The sequence below is a fragment of the Vitis vinifera genome, chromosome 18 (assembly GCF_030704535.1).
Source record: "Vitis vinifera cultivar Pinot Noir 40024 chromosome 18, ASM3070453v1".
NCBI lineage: Eukaryota > Viridiplantae > Streptophyta > Magnoliopsida > Vitales > Vitaceae > Vitis > Vitis vinifera.
The window spans coordinates 23,676,213-23,701,753 of record NC_081822.1 but is presented as its reverse complement, the minus strand read 5'-3'; the positions used below and the strand labels follow the sequence as shown (position 1 = coordinate 23,701,753).

Genomic DNA, 25,541 nt, shown 5'->3' with positions numbered 1-25,541 from the left:
AAACCTTTTAATTTTATTCATTTTAATTCTTTAATAAATGAAATAAAATTCTAAATAATCTCTATTTATTTGATTTATAAGAATTACTTTTTTATTATTTATTTTTGAATTTTTGTGTCATTATATAAATATTAAAATAATTATTTTTATTTATTTGTATTTCCATAATACAATAAAATTAAAATTCTAATATATTCTATTCAATTTATTTCCAAGATTTCTTGTTTCATATATTTAAAATAAAATAAATAAAAAAATAAAAAGTCTAACTTTTTGTGTTATTTATTTAATTTTAAGTTTATATCCTTATATGTATATTATGATAATTATTTTTATTTATTTTTAAATTTTTAATATAAAAATTGTTAGAATTCTAATTAACCTGAATTTGTTTGGTTTATAAGAATACTTTTTCATTAAAGGAATTTGATTAAAGGATTATAAAACATTTAGCTTTTTTTTCCGTTAAAGATGACTTATTGATGTCAATCAAAGTGAACTTGTTACTAATAGATTTAATTTAATTATATTGATTAATATCAACATACTACTTTAATTGAATAGAAAAAGTCAAAATATCTAACTATTTAGGTCCCCCTCCTTACCCTTTCTACAAATGACAATAGATTCAGAACAAGGGCAATTAAGATTTGTTAGGTGGAGGGGAAGGTAAGGAAAAGTTCAATTTGACATCACAACTTGAAAGAGAAAATGGAGAAAGTCCATCTAGTTTCAGGCAGTTTTTACACAGACTAAATCCAGCAATAGACATCCAATCCAACAACCCACAAGAGGGAGAGGACAAAAGAAAAGAATGGAAAACAGAATCAGACTCTCCCCTTATCTGCTCAAACAATTACACACAGGCATTCCTATTCACTGCTTTCTAGTAAGGAATTGAAGCTGGTAATTTCCACCAAAAAAAAAAGTGGGTGATACAAATTTAGACGTAAAAGGGGAGTGAAATTGACTCCCCATTGCATAAATGTTATTTTCTAATGAACAGAATTTTCCATTTCAGACGAGGAAAAGAACACTGAAATATTCACAGTCCACCACCCATGCAGTCCCAAGCTAAGATCCAATATATTAAACTAATGGTTTGCTTCCCTTGCAGTGACATGGCTTCTGCTTTCGGTAACTCTGGAGTTTGTGGCAGGGACCTCGGGTGCAATTTCCCAGCTGCTGCTTCTCCTACCCCAGCTTGGGTGCCGAGTCTCCGCTTGGATGGTGAGAGAACGAAAATCTGAATCCAAAACAGAGTCAACCTCTGAAGAATTATGGTGAGGCCCATTGCTCCCTCTGTCACATAATTCCCCATCAATTTCTTCAATATTACGACGTTGGGAGATCTTCAAGAGGTCTTCGCCTATCCCTAGATCATCTTCTACTTTCTCACGTGTATCTGCATTCAGATCTTCTTCTTCTGCTGCTGCTGCTGCTGCTTGATGTGTGGATGCTAAAGGAGGCCTCTGGACCTCCTCTTCAACATAAGCTCGGAACTTGTTCTTTGAGGGTTTTATCTTTGAGCAGAATACTTCAAGAAAATTATTCACACACCCACGGTCATACACATTGATCCTGTTGTCAGCTCTGTACCGGAAATTCTCGTAGGTAGTCTGTAAAATATATAGCATTAACTCAACTGATAAGAGTTAAAAAATCAAAGGATTAACAAAACCCAAACATTTCACTAGAAGAGAACATCAATAAATATTAGATGCTCAAAGGTTGTGAAAGTATGTAAATTGCAAATATTCCCACACCATACATGGTTCAGGGACCACCTATTAATTTTTTCTTTTCATTTTTTTTATTTGGAACACCCTGATCCCCAACCAAACTCCTTATCACAAATGCCAGGCATTGGAGGCAAAGCCATGTCAATCAAAACTCTAAAAAGTAATAAATACCTAGATTAGTTATGTTCTCTGCAATATCACTTTTTTTATTTAACAACCATAGAAATTGGCAAATAGTCTTTCATCACAAGCTGCAAATCCAAGAAAGGAGACAGTAACACCAATTCAGTCAATTCTAAGCAGGAGAATCACTAAAATAAGCACTCAGTTCTTGGTGAAGTGACACCAAAAGGCAGTCTGTTTCTGTAGCTGCATTGCATCTAGTCAATGGCCATTCTCCAAGACACATTTAACCACAATACCAGGAGGAACGCCCTCTCTGTAACAGTTATCACAGCAATCATGAAGATTTATCATCTCCATTCAATGTATGCACACAAAACCACATAAACCTTGTTATCTTCAGGACAGTATTTTGTACCCATTATCAGGGCTGACGATAATTTTATATTCTGCAAGCATAACAAATTTTGCCACACTTATGTTCTTGATTGGTTTGTTTAATGTTTTCTAGTGAGTTCGGGGTTGATTTTGTCCATGCAATTTCGGCAACAGCCAACCAGTGCTCTGTGAGTGGTAACCGGTCAAAGAATGCAATAACCTTCTTTTTTTCATAAACAAAATTGTTATGCTCATTGATTATGCAGATCATGGAACTAAAATCCTGACTAACAATGATAGGCCATCGAAAAGAGCTGTTTTTTCATTGTAGGACCTATGATCGAAGTTTAACCATGTGTTTCTCCCAGACCTGGGAGAAACAAGCTCAATGAAATTTGGAATAGCTAAAAATCAACTGCAATACATCTTGTAGCCAAAGATATACAAACAAGAAAGTTAACAGACCTGGTTTGTGCTTATGAGGTACAAATGGAAGCCTGTGAGTCCACCAACAAACCACAGAGAAATAAAACAATATACCATGAGTATCACAGATGCAGGAGATTCTTTCATGGCCTTCCAAACTGTGTCATTTTGATTATCCATCAGAACCTTAATATAGAAAGCTGACATGGCGAAGACATATATGCAAAGAAGAGTTGAAGAAGAAACAAACATAAAGAAGAAACGGTAATTGCGCTGCACATAAAAACAAGAAGTTAGATGAATTTGTATATAACATTTCCCAAATAGAAGGGAACACAAAACAGCTCCAGACAGAAGGAATGGAACAAGAACAAATAGAAACAACTACCATAAATTGTAAACTGAACAGCATACCAGTCCAACGCACTGGCCTACCCAAGGGCAGTGGTGATCAAAACGTTCTACACAATTGTTGCAAATGGAGCAATGCGAGCATCGAGGAGGGCGATATATCATGCACGTCTCACAATACTTCACCTTTACAGCAATGCCATTGACCATAACTTCTTTTGTTCGAGGGAATTGTAGGCTTGGTGTATGTCTTCCTCCAGCCTCAACTGAAGAATCATATCGAATCTCTCCTTCAGGTGGATGGGAATTACGTGGAATTATACCTGGGTCTCGGGCCGAAGTAAGAAAAAGAAGCAGCAAAACCTATCCAAACCAATAAAGATATCAAAATAAGGCACACCACAACTGACCCGTAAAGATAGGAAATTACAGAAGAGATTTTCCCAAGGTAACCTACAAAATGAGAAAGCTATAAAATGAAATTTTCTAAAAACCAAAAGAGGACATAAAGAAGGTGGTGGAGCTCTTATACATGAGTACTAGAAACTTCTGGAAGTATCCAATCTCAATTTACAATCAGAACATTAATTGTGAATTGTAAATTGTACAGGTTCACATCACTCCCAAAATTTAGTTATACATCTCATTGTCATAATTATTCACCATAACAAATTCACAACCTTGTCACTGGTAGATCTAGGTCCACTAAACAGAATTAACATACACAAATATGGTGCCTTAACTTTACTGGAGACTAAAAAGTCCTAAAAGGTGTTTGAATATTGAGATCACAAAAATTTCATTACAAATGCTTAAAGGGTTGAATTTGTAGAAGTGAAAAGCATGTTTTAGTCCTACCCTTGAGGCCTGGCTCAAGTGGCAAATGATTGGGGTGGGTTTATGGAAGGTTCCAGGTTCTAATCCCAACAGGGATAAAAAAGGGGGGAAAAAATTACCTATTAGAAAAAAAAAAAAAAAAAAAAAAAAAGGCATGTAGGTCCTCCAAGTGAATTGTATAATTTTTGTGGTAAATAAAAATTTGGAAAAATGAAAATTATGTAATTTCCAATTTTTTAAGGTATCCTTATAGGATATTAAGAAGAACAAAGAGCTGTCTGATAAGATTGAAATTTATCACTAAAAATTTTAGAACTGAGGCTTTAAGAACTGAATTTGTAGAAGTGAAAAATATACCAGTATCATCTAAATTTCCAGTCCTAAATTCAATTCAATTGTAGAATTTGGATGCTAAATAAAAATTATGAAACATGACAGTTTTGTAGTTTAATTTCTTTTTATATAAGATCTTAATTTACAATTTGCCATTACACTTCCGATGGCATCCTCCAAATGATATCTACATACAAAGTTTTAAATATATAACACACATTTCAGCAGTGCTATTTTTATTTTCTTTATAGGTAAATGATAAGATGTTGAATAAAAAGCACCTATCAAAGGGGGCACACCCTAGTACACAGGAATCAGCAGCTCAATTTCTGTAGAGAGCTGTTGATTTAAAGAAAAGAACGGAAGGAGAAAAAAAAATGAGAAGTTGGACAAAAACTAAATAATTAATTAATCAACAAAACCTCAACTTAAATTTGGGAAAGAGTGATAACTAAAACCATAATCAAAACAATCTTCAATATTTGATCAGCATTAGATATTTATAGGGTAAAATCTATTATAGAGTACAATTTAGTTGTACTGCAATTATAATTTATTCTTCTTAGAAACTTTAAGGTAACATATATATTAGAAACAAGAGATCTATTAACCATGGATAAAGAGTTCATGAGAAGGATGAGGAATCCCCCAAATAAATACATAAAACCGATCCAAACATAATTGAACTCCTCTACTATACAAGGAGATCTATACAAAATGGAATAGACCATATAAGAATGAACAAAGATATCATCTCCTCAAACCCGAGCTAAGCTTCTCTCATCGCTAATCCAACCCTTTTGATCTACACACCCAATGCCAATTGAATTGAATAACATTAAGAGGAATGCCCATAAAATTGTCTATAAGTAAAGTAGATTTGACAACATTTCTAACATCTTCCACTTATCCTCAGAGATTCTAAAATCTCTCCCTAACCGCACAATCCAAAGCAAAGTGAAACAAGCGATTTTTCGAAGGGTCTTATCTCTAATGGAGATCTCCAAACTCCAATATGAAATGATCATCATGTCTCATATACTCCTAGGTTAAAACCAATTCATCTTGGCATGTTTGAAAAGACTGCCATAATGCCAAAGCTATCAAACAGTGTGGAAAGAGATGGCCAATCATCTCTCCACTCCCTGTATACAAGATGCACCAATCAAGAATAAGGGATTTGAAAAGTCTTCTCAATTGTCACATGTCATTGGTATTTACCTTTTTTGTATGCCACTAACCAAGGAAAAACCTTGACCTTAGATGGGACTTTAGATTTTCATAAAAATTTGGCTGGATAAAAAGAAATTGAATATGATATATTAGGTAAAGTCAAGAAGAATGATTTTACTAAGAATAAGCCTAAAGAGGATAATGCCTAGGCTCTCGCATCTAGAACGGATAGAAACAAATGCACATGAGTTAGAGAAGCATGAATATTTCAAGGTCCTCAATCTCCAAGTCAATGAGATTGTGATGCAAATTAAGATTCTCAGAAAAAAGAAGAGGCATTACTAAGGGTAGTTGATATGGAGAGATTTCTAATTTGTAACAACTCTATAAAGACTTAAAAATGGTGAACACAAAGGCTGATCTTTCCAAAAAAAGAATTCCCACCTCATCAGTCACAACAAAACGAACGTGGGTAGGGAAAACTGGAAAACCTATGCAATGGCCTTCCAAAGGTACCAATGTGACCATCTAACTAAAACATTGGCATTCCATTGACTAGGATGTTTCATAAATGCTCAAAATAACATGACGCTAAAGGACATAACTTTCCTTAGAGAACCTCCAAAGTCACTTCCCTAATAGAACATAATTCCCCAAAGAAATTTTCCCAAACCCCAAACCTCCAAACTCCTTAAGTTTACACACTAAGTCTCAATTAATACGATGATCCTTTTTATCATTTATGACCCTTGACCAAAGAAAATTTCTTTGAAATTTCTCAACCTTTAATGCTACTGATGTTGGAATATTAAAAACGGATAAAAAAAATAGCTCAGGATGTGAGACAGGCAAGACTAAATTAAAGTTATTCTACCCCTTAATGACAAAAAGGCTTTTTTCTACCCATTTAATCTTTTCAAATTCTATCAATCATCGGATCCTAAAACGTGTTTGCTTTCGAGTTCCCTCCTAATAGAAGACCAAGGTAAGTGAAAGGTCAATCAAAGATTGCACATTCAAGCATCAAAGCCAAGATCATGTCCTAACTTGTGTTGATAGTACAAAGAGTGCTCTTGTTTAAATTGATTTTAAAGTGTTGAGAAGCGCCCAGAAACCAATGATTTTAGCTTGAGGTTTTGCAAATCTTCCAAAGAAGCTCTAGAAAAAAATATGGTGTTATCTACAAATTATAAATGAGAAACTCTAATCTTACTTTTGCCCACTAGGAAACCCTTTAATAAACCGCTCTCCTCTACTCTTAGTATAAGGCATTCTACTTAAGACACCAGATGCAATGGTGAAAAGGAATGGGGAAAGACTGTAATTGCTAAGGCCTTACCAACATCCTAAGGCCAAACTATAATTGCTTCATGAATTTATGACCTTCCCATCCTACAACATGGCACATATTCCACGAAAAACTAAAGCCCCATTTGGCAATTGTTTATTCAAATAATTTTTTGTTATCCAAAAAAAAAAAAAACAGGAAAACACATTCGACAACCAAAAAATAAGGTGTTTTCAAATAACATCTTTTATTTGTTTTTACTTGTTTTCACTTGTTTTATTATGGTTGTTTTAAAAAATAATTATACAAATATGGACAATAATTAAAAATAAAGCACTACATATAAAAGTTATTTTAAAACATATTTAAAAACATTTTAGGCTCCCAAACAGATTTTTGTTCTTCAAAAGATTATAAAACAGTTTTCAAAAAATGTTCTCAAAACTTGTTTTTCAGAATTGTTTCCAAAAACATTTCCCAAACAAAGCCTAAATTTCTCCTTGAAAATTGGGTGTAGCAACTACATGTTATCAAACCTAAATTAAGTTGGTCCTCACTTAAATGGATTAGTGTCTAGGATGATCAGACAATGATCAGAGGTCAATTTGGGACGCACTTCTTAGAGGCTTTGAGGGAACCTTTGCTCCCACTCATTTGAGTATAAAAATTCATCCAACCTCTTGCAAGAAATTCTTACATGTTTCACCATGTGAAAGATGCATTTCTAAGAGGGTCCATTAATTCCCTTTCTCTTATAAATCCATTACGATCCCTCATGGTCAAGGTTAAACTAGAATAACCCAACTTTTCTAAGATTCTTCTTATGACATTAAACAAACACCACCCCTCAACCACACCATTTTAGAAAAGTTAGACCAAGAAATGTATTGTAGATCCATCCAAAAATCCTTCTTGAGATTGGATTAATAGGACCATTAACCAAGGTGAGCTAAAAAAATCCACTCTTTATCTAAATATAGCTTAATTGTTATTGAAAAAAGCCTTAGAACCATCTCTAAACATCTAAACTTGAATGTGTCCCAAATAATCACAACCCCTCCTGAAGCCCCACAAGTAGGAAGAACAACTCACTCTTTATCGTGCCGTTATTTCTATTGTCTTAGAATATATTTATTATTAAGTGCAATTGGTTTTTATTACTTCAAACATCTTAAACAATTACATTTTGTATTTTTTATATTTATCAAGTTTGTAATTATAAAATTTGTTTAAATTTTTTTTCCATAAAAATAGAAAAAAAAAAAAAACATATGTGAATTTATTGTTGATCATAACAATAATAAATTAAAAATGTTGGAACACAAAAGAAGATGCGATATAGAAAACACAATCTTTTTTATTGAAGATTTCAACAAATTACATGAAAAAAAAAGAGGTAAGATTGCACTTAGCATGAAAAATTTTAAAAAAAAATAGTGATTGATTTACTCATTTACCCCTCAAACTAGTTATTATAAAATTGTTGGGAGGGGCATTGATAACATTTGGCATGAAAAAAGTTAAAAAAAAAAAAAAAAAAAAAAAAAAAAGCAAAAAATAGCCTTTGGATGAGAGTGAGCCGACAAAACAGGCGATGGGGTACCATGGGCTAGCACGACGGGTTGGTGGTGGGCCAACATAATGGCACAACAGATCATGCCCTTAGGCCCAACACAACCCGCTACAGTAATTGGGCAGGCCATTCTTTTAGCATGTCCAAACCCAAACTAGGAGGTCTGACCCATTTGACACCTCTATGTCTAACCAAAGGAACACTAAAACAGGATTTCCATTACTAAAGATATCTCCTTCCTGTGGATTCTCATCCTCTACCTTTATCATCCTTAGGAATTATCATTGTTGAGCTTCTTCAATTTGTAGCAAATTTCAACAACTTGATGAACCTACCTCTACTATTAAAACAAATCTCCAGGAAATGTGTTCTTGTTTCTTCTCTAAACTTTTTGTTGAAGCCCAAATGCCTCTCTGGCTCCAATGCCTTCTTCGAATGCTTCAACAGCCAGCCAATCTCTTCTCTTTCAAAAGCCATAGAGAAAGCGACACCTTGAATCCTTTTAGTAATAGAAATCCAACTCCTCTCATGGTAGCCTTCAAACCTAACCTCAAAGATCTCCTTTTCCACCTCAAAATCTTCATCGAACAAACCATGCTTTCTCTTTTCCACCTCAAAGATGTTCTTATCAAATCTCAAAGCATTTATATGTCATAAAATCCTTTTCCTATGGGCCTTTTAAAAATCTTCAATAAGGATATAATAGGTTCTTAACCACATGCAGAGATGATATTCTTGAGTAGTGAAACCTCTTTAGAAACTCCAAGGAAGAAAATAGTCAAATAATAAGAAAAGAAAAACTTTGTTTGGGAAGTGTTTTTGAAAATAGTTCTAAACAACAATTTTTTAAAACAATTTTTTGAAAACTATTCTTTGATATTTTGTAGAACAAAAGTCTGTTTACGAATCTAAAATGTTCTTAACTTGCTTACTATGTTTTTAAATATTTTAAAAATAACTTTTATATATAATGCTTTATTTTTAATCATTATCCATATTTGTGTAATTATTTTTTAAAACGACTCTTAGAAAACAAGTAAAAACAACTAAATATAACTAAAAGATGTTCATTGAAAACACCTCATTTTTTATTTTTAAGAATAGAAAACTAGGCCCTGTTTCATAACTATTTTCGAAAACAGTTCTTAAAAACAATTTTTGATAATAGTTTTTGAAAATTGTTTTCTGATGTTTTGTGGAACAAAAATCTGTTCGGGAACCTAATATATTTCTAACTTGTTTTTTATATTTTTAAATATGTTTTAAAAATAATTTTTATATCTAGTACTTTATTTTTAATCATTCTACATGTTTATATGATTATTTTCTAAAACAACCCTCAAAAAACAAGTGAAAACAACTAAAAGATGTTCTCTGAAAACACTCTCCTTTCTGTTCTTAAAAATAGAAAACATAAAACAATATTTAGTTGTCAGTTTATGTTTTCTTGTTTTTTTGTTATGGAGAATGGAAAATTGTTCTCGAAAACAATGGCCAAACAAACCCCCATTTCCAAACAAGGTCTTAGATGACAGATAGTTATCTTATAAAATAAGAAAAATAAAATCTTATCAAATTAGAAAAATAAAATTAAAACAAAACCAAAAAAAAAAAAAAGGGCATCAGATTGTAATGAATTTCACAGCAAATAGTTTTTATATTCCTCTTGAAACCATGTGGGAATATTTTGGAGTGACTAGTGGAAACTAATCAATCCCTCATTCACACAAACACAATTGTTATTAAGAAGTATTCATTGAGGTTTTATCAAAAGAATCCTGGCACGGAGGGAGTAATGGGGGATAAGAAGAGAATGTAATTATCCACAAATAATCCGCACTCATTCACAAAACTAATTACAATCAAACCTTAATCTCAAATCACCACATACAGCCAACACATTCTCCTTAGTAGTTGTAGAAATTCAAATCCAATCAAAATATAATCATTTTCATAAACCCATAATCAAAAAATTTCTCATTACCACAGAAAGGAAGAGGAAAAGTAACCAAAATCCTAAATCAAAATTTATTTTTTGTTTTTCATTTAAAGGATAAGTAAAGGAGCAGAAAGGTTTGGCTTTGAAAGGGAAAAAAAAGTGCTACGATGATATCTTAAAGGTATAAAAATTAAAGTTCCACTAATAGTGTTTAGTGGCGTATGTACGACTATAAATCATAGACCATTTTAAGTGCAATGAATCTTTTAAATGGTAAACAATTTCCCTTGTCAAACACATTGGTTAGTGGAACGACATATTGTTTTAGTTTTCAGCACTTTATATGGTTATCAAAGAGCTCATAGCATCATAAAGAGTTCATATAAAATATAAAATTATATAAATGCCAATTGCAAAAGAAAATAAGGATAAAAAATTAGCCTCCGTGTATAGTTTTTGTATAGTGGGGTGTAAGCACTCCTTTGATTAGGTTTTGTATTTTCAAGGAAGGACTTCTCATCCTTCTCTTGTACTTTTATTTTCATCAATAAATTTCTGTTTCTGATCAAAAAGACAAAAAGAAAATAAGGATCAAGAAAACTAACATAGATGGTAAAGGCAATTGCAGCCACCAGAACTGCATATCCCGCATTATATGGCGAAAATTCATGGCGAAGATGCCTTGCAACAAGTGCACAAAAAATAGTAACTGGAACAATGATCAGCAATAAAGTGACAAGCAATGACTTAGCATCCGGCCCAAAGATGAACCGCCCATGAAGAAAGAACTTCTGCAAAAGGATAAAATAAGAAGTTAAATTGCAGAATCGACCACAAAGCAAGATCGATTCAGACCAATCATGGTTTGACAAATAAGCAATAAAATAAATACACAAAACCCCCTGTACCTGGGTAGAAACAATATACATATTACAAATGGAAGATAGGTCCTTAGATCTCGTAGCATATATTTTATGACAATTATGGATCTGTGTGTACTTGAGTGGATAGACATTTGTGCGTGCGCACATCTATAAAAATATTATTTCAGGGGTTATAAGCAAATGTAGAGTTTAAGAAAGCATTTTTCATTTTTCTGATATGAGCCAATATTGAACGTATAATAGTTGGCCAAGTATAATAGCATCTAGGACAATGATATTATAAATAAAAAACTAAAAAATTATTTTAAAAATAAACAAACAACCAGCCAAATTACAAGTTTCAATTTGGTAATTTTATATGTTGCACTGTGTGTTTTTGCTTGCATGAGAAACATCAATTCACTTAAAATTTGTAGGCATAGAGACCTAACTAAATTATTGAAATCTAGCTTTAAATATCAGTTTCCCCTCCTCGTCAACCCTTTACTAACTAATCTCACTGCCAAAGAATCTCTCTCCACTCTACTAGATTTCTTCTTCTTCTAGACAAAAATAAAATTTCAGTAGATGGAATGAAGAATTACTACAGATAATGATGCAATATCCTTCTTTTTCTTCTTTTAAGAGAAAAAAAAATAACATTTTATTAGATGGAAGGAAAAATCACTACAGCGAACAATGAGATATCCTTCAAGAGAACTATAAGATGAATCTCACTACCATCCAAAGAAAACCTCTTTTTCTCCTCCATTTTATAATACAACAAGTGCCGCATGCATAACCTGCATAAAGTCTTCGCCTTGCCTAGTGTGGACTCCGAAGCATTGGAGATCCCCTTCTCCGAGGAGGAGGTCCTAGCTGCCTTGTCCAGCTTAAGTGGGGATAAAGCCCCAGGTTCGGATTGCTTTACCATGGCTTTCTAGCAGTGCTGCTGGGTATTTGTGAAAAGAGAGGTTATGGGGTTCTCCAAGGAATTCCATGAACATAGGGTCTTTCCAAAAGAGTTTAAATGCCACTTTTTTTGGTTCTTGTTCCAAAAAAGGAGGGGCAAAAGATTTAAAAGACTTTAGATCGATTAGCTTGGTAGGAGGGTTGTTCATGCTTCTAGCTAAGATCCTTACAAACAGACTTAAAAGAGTGGTGGGTAACTTAGTCTTGGATTTCCAACATGCTTTTGTGGTGGGTAGACAAATATTGAATGTTGTTTTGATAGCAAATGAAGTCATTGATTCTAGAATTAAAGCCAACTTGACAAGAATCATCTGCAAACTTGACATTGAAAAAGCTTATAATCATGTTGAGTGGAGTTTTGTCCTTGTTTTGTTGGAGAAAATGGGTTTTAGACCCAAGTGGATTAGTTGGATTAAATAGTGTATCTCTACAACACATTCTTCTCGAAGGGTTTTTTCCAAAGCTCTAGGAGGTTGAGACAAGGAGACCCTTTGTCCCCTTACCCCTCATTCAAGCAACAGAGACTCTCTCTCCCGCATTCTTCTTAAGGCTAAAGAAGGGGGTTTTATTGATGGCTTCTTAGTAAGGGGTAGAAGTGGTTTGGGGGTGGCGATATCCCATTTTTTATTTGCAAACGACACACTCATTCTTTGTGATGCTAGCAAGGAGAATCTAGAGTACTTGAGCTGAATCTTTATGTGGTTTGAATCGATATCAGGGCTAAAGATCAACTTGGAGAAAAGTGAGTTGATCCCTGTTGGGAATGTCTTTAACATGGAGAAGCTTGCTAGGACTTTAGGTTGCAAGGAGGGTACTATTCCTACCACCTATTTAAGCTTACCTTTGGGAGCCCTTCACAAGTCCCATAGGGTTTGGGAAGGGGTGGAAGACAAACTTAGATAAAAAAACACTTTGTCCAACTTACCAGTTTATTTCATGTCCCTCTTTGCCATCCGAAAGACGGTAGCTATGAGATTGGAAAAGATTCAAAAAGATCTTTTATAAAAAAGGGAGGCTTTGACTCACAAGCCACATTTGGTGAGGGTCTGTTTGTTGCATGGAAAAACAAAAAGAGGGTTAGGGCATAAGAAACTTATCCATCCTTAATACGGCATTGTTGGGAAAATGGCCTTGATGATTTGTGAGTGAAATGAATCCCCTTTGGAAACAAGTAATTACAAGAAAGCACAGACAAGAAGAAGGGGGGTGGCACATTAAAGAAGTGAGAGAGGGGTATGGTGTGGGTGTATGGAAGACAATTAGAGATGGATGGGAGGCGCTCTAAGACAAAATAGGCTTTAGGGTTGGATTTGACAACATGGTGAAGTTCTAGATAGACAAGTGGTGTGGGGACACACCTTTGAGGGAATCGTTTCCAGCTATTTATTCTATAGTCTCCTTGAAATATGCTTGGGTGGTAGCTGAGGCCCTAGGTTCGTTAAATAGCTGCATGACTAAGAGCTAGAGGAGGTTGATGCATTTTTTTAGGAGATTATATGATCACTTCATTAGATTGGCCTTTGAGGATTCTATAGTGTGGTTGGGGTCAAAGAATGGTAACTTCTCGATTAAGTCTTTCTACTCCTCATTGGCTAGTGGGAGACAAGAGTCTTTCCCTCATGGTATAGTTTGGAATTATTGGATCCAATGAGAGTTAGCTTCTTTGCTTGGGAAGCTAATTCGGCTGAGGATTTTGATTTTGGATCAGCTCAAAAGGAGGGATTAGAGGATCCCTAATAGATGTCAAAGTTTTTAAAGGCGAAAGTGTAAGGTGAGACATTTTTGTGATCGTGAGGCTAGGCGTAAGCCTCGAGGCATAGAGGCGTAAGATTTTTGAGCCTCACATTATATAATTAATTAATATTTTAAAACATATAAAATAAAATAAAATAGCATAAATAAAAACATGAAAACAATTCATTAGAATCATAAAATAAAAAAATAAAAAAAAAGCATACTAGTTCCCTACTTTCACAAAAAACCATAACAAAGTCATAAAATAGAAAATAGATTCAACTATACTAATAGTTTCAAACTTTAACAAAAAGCTATAACTAAGTCATGAAATAGGCAAAGAAATTCATGATTTTTTGTAAATGTTCTCATCAAGTTAAGAACCCAACTATGCCCATATATGAACTTCACTACTTGCCTAGCTCAAGAAAGTGTAGTATCAAGAACATTTAGCTTTCCAATATCCTCCAACATCAAATCAATACAATGAGCAGCACAAGGAGTCCACCACAATCTTCTCCTTCTTTCCATAAGCCTCATTCCAGCATTCACATAATTAGAGGCATTATCAGTGATGACTTGCACAACATTCTCCTCTCCAATTTCTTCAACCACCTCATCAAGATATTTAAACATCAATTCCCCATTTTTTTTATTGTATCAGAAGCATCAATTGATTTCATAAACCAAGTGTCAACAGGACTATTCACCAAAAAATTGATAAGACACCTACTCTTTCCATTTGTCCAACCATCAGACATAATTGAACATCCATATTGTTTTCAAGCTTTTTTGTGATCTTCCATAATGATACTTAGGTCATTCACCTCTTCTTTAAGAATCCATGTCCTCAATTCGTGCATAGATGGAGGCTTAAACCCGGGCCCAAAATTTGCAATAACATCCATCATAGGAAACCAATAAGAATCATTCACAGTGTTGAATGGGAGACCTTTTGAATACATAAACCTATCAACTTTTCTACACACTTCCTTCCTTTCTTCTTGCTTCCATTTTTTGAATTCAAAGTACTTTGTCTAGGTTGTGAAGTGGTAAATTTATTCATGGGTCCCCTAGGAATAGGTTCCCCACTCCCACTCCCTAATATCCCTATTGTTTTAGACAAGACACTCTCATGCATTGAAGTTGGACCCATACCAATTTCTTGGAGCAATTCATTCTTTTCATTTTTTTTATCCTTAAAATTGGTCAATGTCTCTTTGCATTCCAATCTAGCATCTTCACTAACTTTGTTGCATGGTTTCATACCATGATGAGTTCCAACTAAGTGATGCTTGAGTCTATTCACCCATCCCATGCATCTTTGATTGCAAAATTTACATCTTAAATATTGCTCCCCGGAAACTTCAATAACATACTTCCACAAAATCTTTTCTTGAATTTTTCGAATCGGAGGAACTCATTCTAAAAAAAAACACCAATAATAATATTCAAATTTCTATATAACAGTATAATTGACTAAAAAATAATAACAAGACATAATTGAAAGGAATTTAAAAATGAAATACAGAATTTAATTGGTTTAAATTTTAAAAAACCAATATTTTTTTAGAGGATTTTAAAAATTATACACATAAATTTTAATTGGAATTTAATAATGAAAGAAATAAAATTTGGGTGGAAATTAAAATTAAACCAGAAATTAAAAAAAAAAAAAAAAAGCAAAATATTAAAAAAAAAAAAAAATGGATGAAGGGAGAAACAGATAACGGCTTATTGGCTGAGAGCTCCAATTAGTCAAAATGATTTAAATATATATATATTGGATGAAGAGGCCGTTTGAGAGTTAATTTGATAAAAATAAATAAAATAAAATAAAAAATTGATGAAGAGTCGACTACAGAGAGAGAGAGACGAGCCTCTGTGTCGATTGCTAAGAGAGACGAAGAGGGAGAAAACCATGGGAGATGAAGTCGAGAGGGGGAAAGAGATGAATAGATGAAGAGAGAGGAAAGCATGGGAGACGAAGAGAGGAAGATCGCGAGTTCGCGACATACCTGGAGATGAACGAGAGGGATTGCCGCCAGAGAAGATGCACTGCGGTTGGTCGCCGCCTGAGGTTGAGCACTCCGTCGCCGCTTGAGGTAGGGTTTCGTTTTGAGCTTTTCTCCCAATTTGTGTTCGCCAAAGTTTTAAATCGGGACTCAGGTTGCTGTTTCAAGGATTACTTAGGGTTTTTTTTTTTAATTTCTATTCATGGCCACATCAGTTCCCACAAAGCATACGCCTTCTTGGAGCATAAAAGGCACGATCAAAGCGCACCTCAGTCAGGCCTCACTAGAAAAGGCGTACGCCTTTCAGGAGTTGCGTTTTATTTCTTACGCCTCAAGGCATTTTGGCCCCACCTCGCCCTGAGGCGCGCTTCAAGGTGTGCCCAAGAAACGCCTTTAAAAACTTTGACAGATGTTACATGTGCAAAGAAAATGAAGAAATGGAGGATCATATTCTCCTTCATTGCACGAAAGCACACAATTTGTGGCAGTTGGTTTTTACTTTGTTCAATGTTCAATGGGTGATGCACTTCTCAATTAGGGGATTTCTATCAAGCTAGCCTGGTTCTTTTGTTCGAAGAAAAGAAAAAAGGTTTGGAAAGTTGCTCTGCCATGCGTGTTCTAAACCTTATGGAAGGAGAGAAATAAGAGAGCCTCTGATAATTGTGAACAAAGTTTTTAAAGGCGTTTCCCGGGCACTCCTTAGGGCGAGGCGGGGCCAAAACGCCTTAAGACGTAAGAAATAAAACGCAACTCCTGAAAGGCATACGCCTTTTCCAATGAAGCGTGACTGAGGCGCACTTTGATCGCGCCCTTTACGCTCCAAGAAAAAGGCGTACGCTTTGTGGGAGCTGATGTGGCCATGAACATAAATTAAAAAAAAAAAACCCTAAAAAATCCTTGAAACAGCAACCCGAGTCCCGATTGAAGACTTTGGCAAACACAAATTGGGAGAAAAGCTCAAAACAAAACCCTACCTCAAGCGGCGACGGAGTGCTCAACCTCAAGCAACGACCAACCGCAGTGCATCTTCTCCGGCAGCGATCCCTCTCGTTCAACTCCAAGTATGTCGCGAGCTCGCGATCTCCCTCTCGTTGTCTCCCATGCTTTCCCCTCTCTTCATCTCTTCATCTCTTTCCCCCTCTCGGCTTCATCTCCCATGGTTTTCTCCCCTTTCGTCTCTCTCGGCAGTCGACACAGAGGCTCGTCTCTCTCTCTCGACAATCGGCTCTTCATCAAATATATATATATATATATTTATTTAAATCATTTTGACCAATTGGAGCTCTCAGCCAGTAAGTCGTTATCTGTTTCTCCCTTCATCCATTTTTTCTTTTTAAATTGGTTTAAATATTCTGTTTAAAATTTTTTTTATTTCTGGTTTAATTTTAATTTCCACCCAAATTTTCTTTATTTCATTATTAAATTCCAATTAAAATTTATGTGTATAATTTTTAAAATCCTCTAAAAAAATATTGGTTTTTTTAAATTTAAACCAATTAAATTCCATATTTCATTTTTAAATTCCTTTCAATTATGTCTTGTTATTATTTTTTAGTCAATTATATTGTTATATAGAAATTTGAATATTATTAATAGTGTTTTTTTTTAGAATGAGTTCCTCTGATTCGAAAAATTCAAGAAAAGATTTTGTGTGGAAGTATGTTATTGAAGTTTCCGGGGAGCAATATTTATGATGTAAATTTTGCAATCAAAGATGCGCGGGAGGGGTGAATAGACTCAAGCATCACTTAGTCGGAACTCATCATGGTATGAAACCATGCAACAAAGTTAGTGAAGATGCTAGATTGGAATGCAAAGAGGCATTGACCAATTTTAAGGATAAAAAAACGAAAAGAAATGAATTGCTCCAAGAAATTGGTATGGGTCCAACTTCAATGCATGAGAGTGTCTTGTCTAAAACAATAGGGACATTAGGGAGTGGGAGTGGGGAACCTATTCCTAGGGGACCCATAAATAAATTTACCACTTCACAACCTAGACAAAGTACTTTGAATTCAAAGTGGAAGCAAGAAGAAAGGAAGGAAGTGTGTAGAAAAATTGATAGGTTTATGTATTCAAAAGGTCTCCCATTCAACACTATGAATGATCCTTATTGGTTTCCTATGATGGATGTTGTTGCAAATTTTGGGCCCGGGTTTAAGCCTCCATCTATGTACGAATTGAGGACATGGATTCTTAAAGAAGAGGTGAATGACCTAAGTATCATTATGGAAGATCAAAAAAAAGCTTGAAAACAATATGAATGTTCAATTATATCTGATGGTTGACAGATGAAAAGAATAGGTGTCTTATCAATTTTTTGGTGAATAGTCCTATTGGCACTTGGTTTATGAAATCAATTGATGCTTCTGATACAATAAAAAAAATGGGGAATTAATGTTTAAATATCTTGATGAGGTGGTTGAAGAAATTGGAGAGGAGAATATTGTGCAAGTCATCACTAATAATGCCTCTAATTATATGAATGTTGGAATGAGGCTTATGGAAAGGAGAAGATTGTGGTGGACTCCTTGTGCTGCTCATTGTATTGATTTGATGTTGGAGGATATTAGAAAGCTAAATGTTCATGCTACTACACTTTCTCGAGCTAGGCAAATAGTGAAGTTCATATGTGGGCATAGTTGGGTTCTTAGCTTGATGAGAACATTTACAAAAAATCATGAACTTCTTCGTCTATTTCATGACTTAGTTATGGCTTTTTGTTAAAGTTTGAAACTATTAGTATAGTTGAATCTATTTTCTATTTTATGACTTTGTTATGGTTTTTTATGAAAGTAGGGAACTAGTATGCTTTTTTTTTTTTATGATTCTAATGAATTGTTTTCATGTTTTTATTTATGCTATTTTATTTTATTTTATTTTATATATTTTACATTATTAATTAATTATATAATGTGAGGCTCAAAAAGCTTACGCCTCAACGCCTCGAGGCTTATGCCTCGCCTCACAAACACAAAAACGTCTCGTCTTACGCTTTCGTAAAACTTTGATTGTGAAAACTTAGACCAAACAATTAAAAATTCTTTCTTGAACCTTTTTTGGAATTGGGTTAAATTGTATATTAAGGATGGTTCTTTGTTAATGGTAGATTTTGTGGATTGGTTAGGCTCTTTGTAGGGCGTGTTTGCTGGTTTTTGTGTCTTCGCACCACTTTTTTTGTTGCTTTGCATACATCGTGTATACCCTCTTTCCTCTATAATACATTTTCTTTATCCATCAAAAAAAAGAAAAGGAAATAACGCAAACATGAGTTTAGGTCCTTAATGGTAGAACAAAAGCCCAACACTCCATTAATTAATGAACAGGAATGTTGCAGCCAGGAAAACATCAGAGGTTAAGGAGAACATAATGAACCCTAAATTAAACATTAGTACCTGAGATTCTTGATGACATAACCATAAATATAATCAAGTTCCCTTTTTGGTATGAAGTTGACAGGAATTCAGGACTCTAGAGGCACTCCAGAAAAGGACTAAGTAACTTATTAAAGATTCAATTTGTTCCAGGGCCTAATTCTTGCACTGCTACCACATTCCTTATATGTACAACCACTGCCATAGTCGTTACATGTACAACTGCTGCCACCACTACAACCACCATCATAACCAATTTGATCCCAACACTCCTACTATCACCTCCAATGCAACCCAAAAACCACAATCATCACCCAACTCTACTATCACAATGCCACCACCTCATAAACATTACCGTGGCCATCATTGCAATTCTTCCAAGTATCAAACTACACAACTTATATATATATATAACCACAACACCCCATCATGGCAAGGCCCTTCGGACCCTCACAGGGTTCCCAAACACAGGGAGCCTAACTGCACCTACCACAACTAGATTCCAGTAATCTATGGATTCCCGACAGCAGGAACTGAATCCAAAACCGTGCGCCTCTACTACACATCCTGGCACTTGCCCTCACCACTAGGCCAGGCCCGGTAGGCATCAAACTGCACAACTAATGTTCAGTACTTTGCACCTCTTTTACTGTTCATGGAGCTCCAAACCCTTATCACTACAATCTTAGATTTATGCATTTTAAGGCCTCAGTTTGTGAGGCTCATGCACTTCACAGGCTTCCTATAATAAGCTTTATTTCAAAGAATTAAATCCCAAAAGGTTTACTCAATGCCTAACTCAAGTGGCAAGAGGTTTAGGGTGCGGATGTAGGAGCTCAGGAGGTTCCAGATTTCAATAGAGAAAACAACAAAAGGCTGCCTATTAAAAGGAAAAAGGTTTACTTGCTTTTATCAAGTTCTAGAGGAAAATAGTAGAAAAGTGGTGGGAATTGAAAAAACATAAAAAAAGAGTCGGGTTTTTTCGTTATTTTCCTCTCTTTTTTACCATTTCCAGTTATAAATAATAAAATCAAAAGGGTTACTGATTGCTTCATGTTAATAAAAGGCCTTACCTTAAACTTTCATTTTTAACAACATAACTGTGACTCATTCTTTGATCGATAACATGTAAAACATCTACTCTATATCAGATGACAAAGCAAATTAAACATTTTTTTCTTCATACAACAGGATTGGTCCAAGAATGAGACTAACACACAGGATTGGTCTAAGAATGAGACTAACACATGTATTCCTTCAGACCATTCCTCAACCTTAATCAAGTGGAATGTCAAACTTGATCAAGAACTGTGAAGAAGCAGCTTTGTCCTCTATCCTATATCCTATCAGAATTTGGTACCATACATATCCAATGAGCACACAAAATTTCCAATGCTAGAGAGATTGTAATGCAACCATAGCTCCCAACACACAAGCAACCTAGCAAAAAATAATGCAAGTTCCTACTATTCTAATACTTCATGTAATTCCCAATGCCATAAGAGTTAATTTTAAATCATTAGAGAACACTTTATTAATTCAACAGCGTGCAATTTAAAACATTTGCTAACAACTCAGTTTCAATTATGATGAAAAAGTGTAGAATACACGGAACTTACTTTATACGTTTGGGGGAAAAAAGGAAGGGGAAGAAGCTTAAAAAGAATATTAAAAATAATCAGTATAACAGCACCAGAACACTTGCAAAAATACGCATATGCTTATTTGAGGTCTAAACTAGTTTGACACTTTCTGGTTAAGAGGTATATATTTTTCCACATTCAAACCATCAGCTGATTGTTAGGAACTGCCTAAGTAAACGAGACAAAAAATAACGAAAATGAGCCAATAATGTGTAGTCTGCAGCCAACTACGCTCATCCCCTCATTCCAATCCCAAGCTAAGTGAAGTGCCATGGAGATCAAGTGCCCTTAAAAAAAAGAACTAAAAAAAACTTTAAAATGGACAAACATGAATAACACACTAATAACCATGCTTTAACAAAATGCAATCTCTAGATGGGAAGAACTTGTAGTAAACTCTCTCCACCACTACATCCGAGAAGCATTATTTTGTCACCCAAGGTCTCTGTTACTTTTCTATGTGCAAAGCAGAAAGATGATACCGTAGAATGTTTCTAATATAAAGATCATCATCAAGCCATCCAACCCAGCTTCTCGATAGATATTGCTGAAATTGCTAACTTTATTTAATTGGGGCACAAAAGACATGCCAAATTTCAATTATCCATTTCCTTTTTCAGGAAAAATATATTTAGCTCTCTTTTATAATAAAGGAAAATTTATTAACAAGGCCGCATATATAAGAGCACCAAAGTGCAACAGCCAACAAACTAGGAAAACATGCATTACACAACAGAAAGCACCACCCTAAGCCCTATTGAAACTAAAAGAGTCTAGAAAAGAAACATCATCAACCCCCATGATAACCCTAGGCCAAGAAAACACAGATTTAATGAAAATTTCTCTCTTCCAATACGAAATATGCTACCATCTTCACTTATTTGTTTGTTCAATAACCTTCCACCCAATTCAACCATTTTGGTCAGTCAGAGTTCAATTTTCTGGTTTCTTTGGAAACAACCAACCAAAAAGGAAAAGACAAGTCTATATAAGCTAACCACCTATGCTGAAAAACCATATTACCAGTACCCGACCAACATTTCTCCTTTTCATTTATAGGAAAAATGGCCACATCACTCGATTAATTTCCAGAAAACCTTCCCATACTTGAATACCACGGGCTCCTAGTAGCAGCAGAAACATGTCCCAGAAATAAGACAGAAAAGTTTGCTCTCTTATGCCTTGCTCGTTCTCTCAGCAGCCAAACAGAGTATAAATACCATTGGGTCAAAAGTGTACCTAATTCAGACTCCAAACAAACAAAAACACTGAAACAAGAAAACCCCACTAATTTTCACACAAACCCACTAAATTCTCACACAAACCCAACAAATCTAAACCAAACCCAGATGGCAAAAACAAACAACATATTCAAATTTGTCAACCACGAGCAGAAGGAGGGAAAACAAAAAAAGACTCACATTGCTTCCTTGCCACACTTGATAGACTCGCTTTGCCATGGGAGAAACCACGCGCTCTCACTAGGCAGGAACAGAATCGAAGATTTGGAACTTGTGGCCGTTCATTTCAACCTCAAAACCCCAAATCTCAGTGAAATCACCCTCGATTGTGGGTGGTAGTCGGGGAAATTGGTGGTGGGGTGGGAGGATTTGGTGAAGAAAATGGCATTGGGCTGGTGGGGTGATCTGAAATGGGATGTTTGATGTTTTGGGAATTTGGAAGAGTGTCAGTGGGAAATGAAACGAACGTTTTTGGGAAGGATTGTTCCACTATTCACACGGACACATAGTGAAGGGAAAAGTGAAAACTGAACTTCCTTACCCTTTTCCCACGTCACATCTCGAATCTCATTTTTGGTTTGTATTCGTCTTCCAAATTTGCCGTCCTTGCCCTCTATTCCTTAACTTTTACCAACGGGCCCCTTTTTCAAAATTTAAAAATAATAATAATAATAATAATTGCGTGATTAATTCCCATCATTAATTGCCTTTTTAGAAATTGATCCTCGAGAGGGTGATATCACTTCCCTTGTAAGAATAAATATTTGAAATTACCAAAAATAACGTTCAAAACACTATTTTTCTATTTTTATTTATATTCAAATATTAAATCCATCAAATTAAAAACACCTTTAAGACAACCCTTTGAAACATGCCATAGAATTCTAATTTTAGTAATAAGATTTTTATAAAATATTTGAAAATAAATTATGTATCTTTTTTTTTATTATTAAAAAGAAAAACTAAAATTAAGTAAATTTCAATTATTTTTCTATTAATTCCATTTATTATTTTAAGGAAATGAAAAATGAAAAATAAATTGGATTTGTCAATGCAAAGACTAATTTATATTTTTACAAATAATATTTTTCAAAGACCCAATTTGACTTTTCTCAAATTCTATTCACAAAAACAATTTGACCTTATTCAAATTTTTTTATTTTTTTATTTTTTTATTTTTTATTTTTTATTTTTGAAATAGGTATACCACTATTTCAACAAAAATAGGTATGCACCTATAAGAAATAATGGCTAAGAAAAATAATAGATCATTCGAACTAACTTATTAATAAAAAAAAATATTAGGTCATCCCCAAAAGAAAATGGATTATTAGAAACAATAAGAAAAAAAAAACTAAAAGCAATCCCAAATTCATTTGTTAAGAAAAATGTGATTAATAATGTAATTTATCAAATTTTAAATAAAAGTTAGAAAAAAAAAACACAGAAAATGTGGATCCAAATAAGAAAGGGATGTGTTATTTCTAAACTTTATTTTATGAGAATTTTTTTAAAATATTTCACTTTATATTGTTTTAGTTTTTTTTTTTTGTCGAGGTGCAAGTTGAACAGATTTGTCTAACCCAATATGAACTGACTCCAATGTTTAGAAAGGGTTGAGTAAATATTTTCAATATTCAAGTTGATTTGTATTAAATTTTTTGAACTCAAACTCAATTTGGATTAGATTCAAATAATATGAACTTAACATAAACTTTATTACATGTTTTATAATAAGGCTTAATCCACGTGTGGATAAAGATATGACCGGCATTGTTGAAGCAAAATTGGTAACTTGTTGGGTTATGGAGGGCCCACACCCTCCTCCATTGTTGAAGATGATCACCACATGATAAGCCCTTAATGGTGCTTCATAGTCAAATTAATCATTTGACCACCTTTTTGTAAACCCTTATTCATCATATAGATCAGGTATGGTTTGTTGCACAGGGCTCACCATGAGAATTTAAGAATCCCTTTTTGGGGTTTAAGGGGCCTAGTTGCTGGAGATATTCTCTTATTTCATTTGTTGTGTGTCGGTTATTATGATATTGTGGATCCCGTATTTCGGCTCATGCGTTTCCACTCGATGACAAGCTCGATTTTTATTTTAAAATGAATTTATTTATTAGAAAATGACTTGGAGTCGCCACTTATTTTTGTTTTATTTTTAAAAGGTAAACAAAATAAGAAAGTAAACCCTAAGTGTGACTCTTTATTCTATAAAATGTGGTATGTGAAAAATCGGATCGGGTTCGGAGGTCAGGTTACTTATCGGGAAGGTACGGTAAAGACCGTAGCACCCTTCTAAGTCCCTAAAGTCGAGTCTCTACTAATAAAATGAAACAATCATGACAATTGATGAGTAAATCAATTAATATCCAAAACAATCATGCACGTATGAGAGTCAGAACATGCACAGAGAATCCTCAATGCACTATCAAGAAGTAAGGTTAGTGCACAATTAATAAACATAAAATATAGCACGCATGTGTCACTAAATAGTGTAATAAGTCACCAATGACAAATCTTGCACTTCACTCAGGTTTATTTTTATTCCTCTGATGTGGGCCCCCCATCAAAGCCCATTTTATTTTGCATGAATCAATTCCAATAACTTCATCACTTGGAATTACGAAATTGGATTCTTGCTTATTTTAAAACATTTAAAAAAAAAAAAACATGGAAGATGTGAAAATGAGGCTCGTTGGGAAGAAAATGACGGCAAATTTTATTGAAAAATGGATTTTCGAAACCTAAGAAAAATGCTAAAGATGAAAAATGGGAGATTTGAAATTATTTAAAAAAAAACTAAAATCTAAAGAATTATTTGAAAAATGGGATTCGGAAAAAAAAAATTATTTTTAAAATCAAAGAGGAAGAAAATGAAGATGACACGTAGCCTAATGAGGCCAATGCAAACCATACACAAGTGGGTCCCCGGGGGTGCATACGGCATTGTACTGTGAGGTTGATGATGGCAAGTGTTGTTCTCTCTCATAACATATTCACATTGACTTTTTATTAAGACAAACAACCACTAACATTACCAATCCCATTTTACATTGAATTTTTTATTCACATAAATAAGCACTAATATTTCACATACTCATGACCGATTGCATTGATTTCAAGATTCCATATTAACAACAAAAACTACATTCCATTTGACTTCTATGACCGGCCACTTTGAATTTTTAATTCAACAACAAACATGTCACCAGATCAATCCTCCATGGCTGCCACTCGATCTCCAATCTCATTGATTTTTTTAATTAAATAAACATAGCCCATTAACACCATGGATGAACACCAAGAATATAGAAAACTACAAATAGAGAGCAAAGGGTAGGAACAAAATAAAAAACCCGTACAAGCCATGCTTCATATTTGAATCAACAGGCTTAGACGAGAGTGGGTGGTATCAAATGACTATATAAAAAAAAAACAGAACAAGGTTACAGATATCTCATGGGGAAAATGAGACAAGGACAAACGGATTTGCAGCAAAAACCATTAAGAGGAGAGATGTGAAC

The 25,541-nt window shown here is 34.3% G+C and overlaps 1 protein-coding gene across 1 annotated transcript; it reads right to left on the bottom strand.

The window, feature by feature from the left end:
- Positions 1-699: 699 nt before the first annotated feature.
- Positions 700-22,588, bottom strand: LOC100264082 (protein S-acyltransferase 8). Its single transcript, XM_010666859.3, has 5 exons — positions 22,186-22,588; positions 10,769-10,954; positions 3,084-3,383; positions 2,709-2,942; positions 700-1,619 (listed from the first exon to the last, which is right to left on the bottom strand). Exons 1-5 carry the CDS (start codon positions 22,222-22,224, stop codon positions 1,095-1,097), a joined length of 1,284 nt encoding a protein of 427 aa, XP_010665161.1. The 5' UTR covers positions 22,225-22,588; the 3' UTR covers positions 700-1,094.
- Between the last annotated feature and the right edge of the window lie 2,953 nt (positions 22,589-25,541).

What these genes read in the sequence shown, in the direction of transcription:
- LOC100264082 (XM_010666859.3), bottom strand. Translation starts at nt 22,224, where the DNA reads ATGGCAAAGCGAGTCTATCAAGTGTGGCAAGGAAGCAAT. An exon ending in CAATTGCCTTTACCATCTAT is followed by an intron (nt 3,384 to 10,768) that starts GTTAGTTTTCTT and finishes TGGTTTGGATAG; the next exon opens with GTTTTGCTGCTTCTTTTTCT. An exon ending in ACCTCATAAGCACAAACCAG is followed by an intron (nt 1,620 to 2,708) that starts GTCTGTTAACTT and finishes TATATTTTACAG; the next exon opens with ACTACCTACGAGAATTTCCG.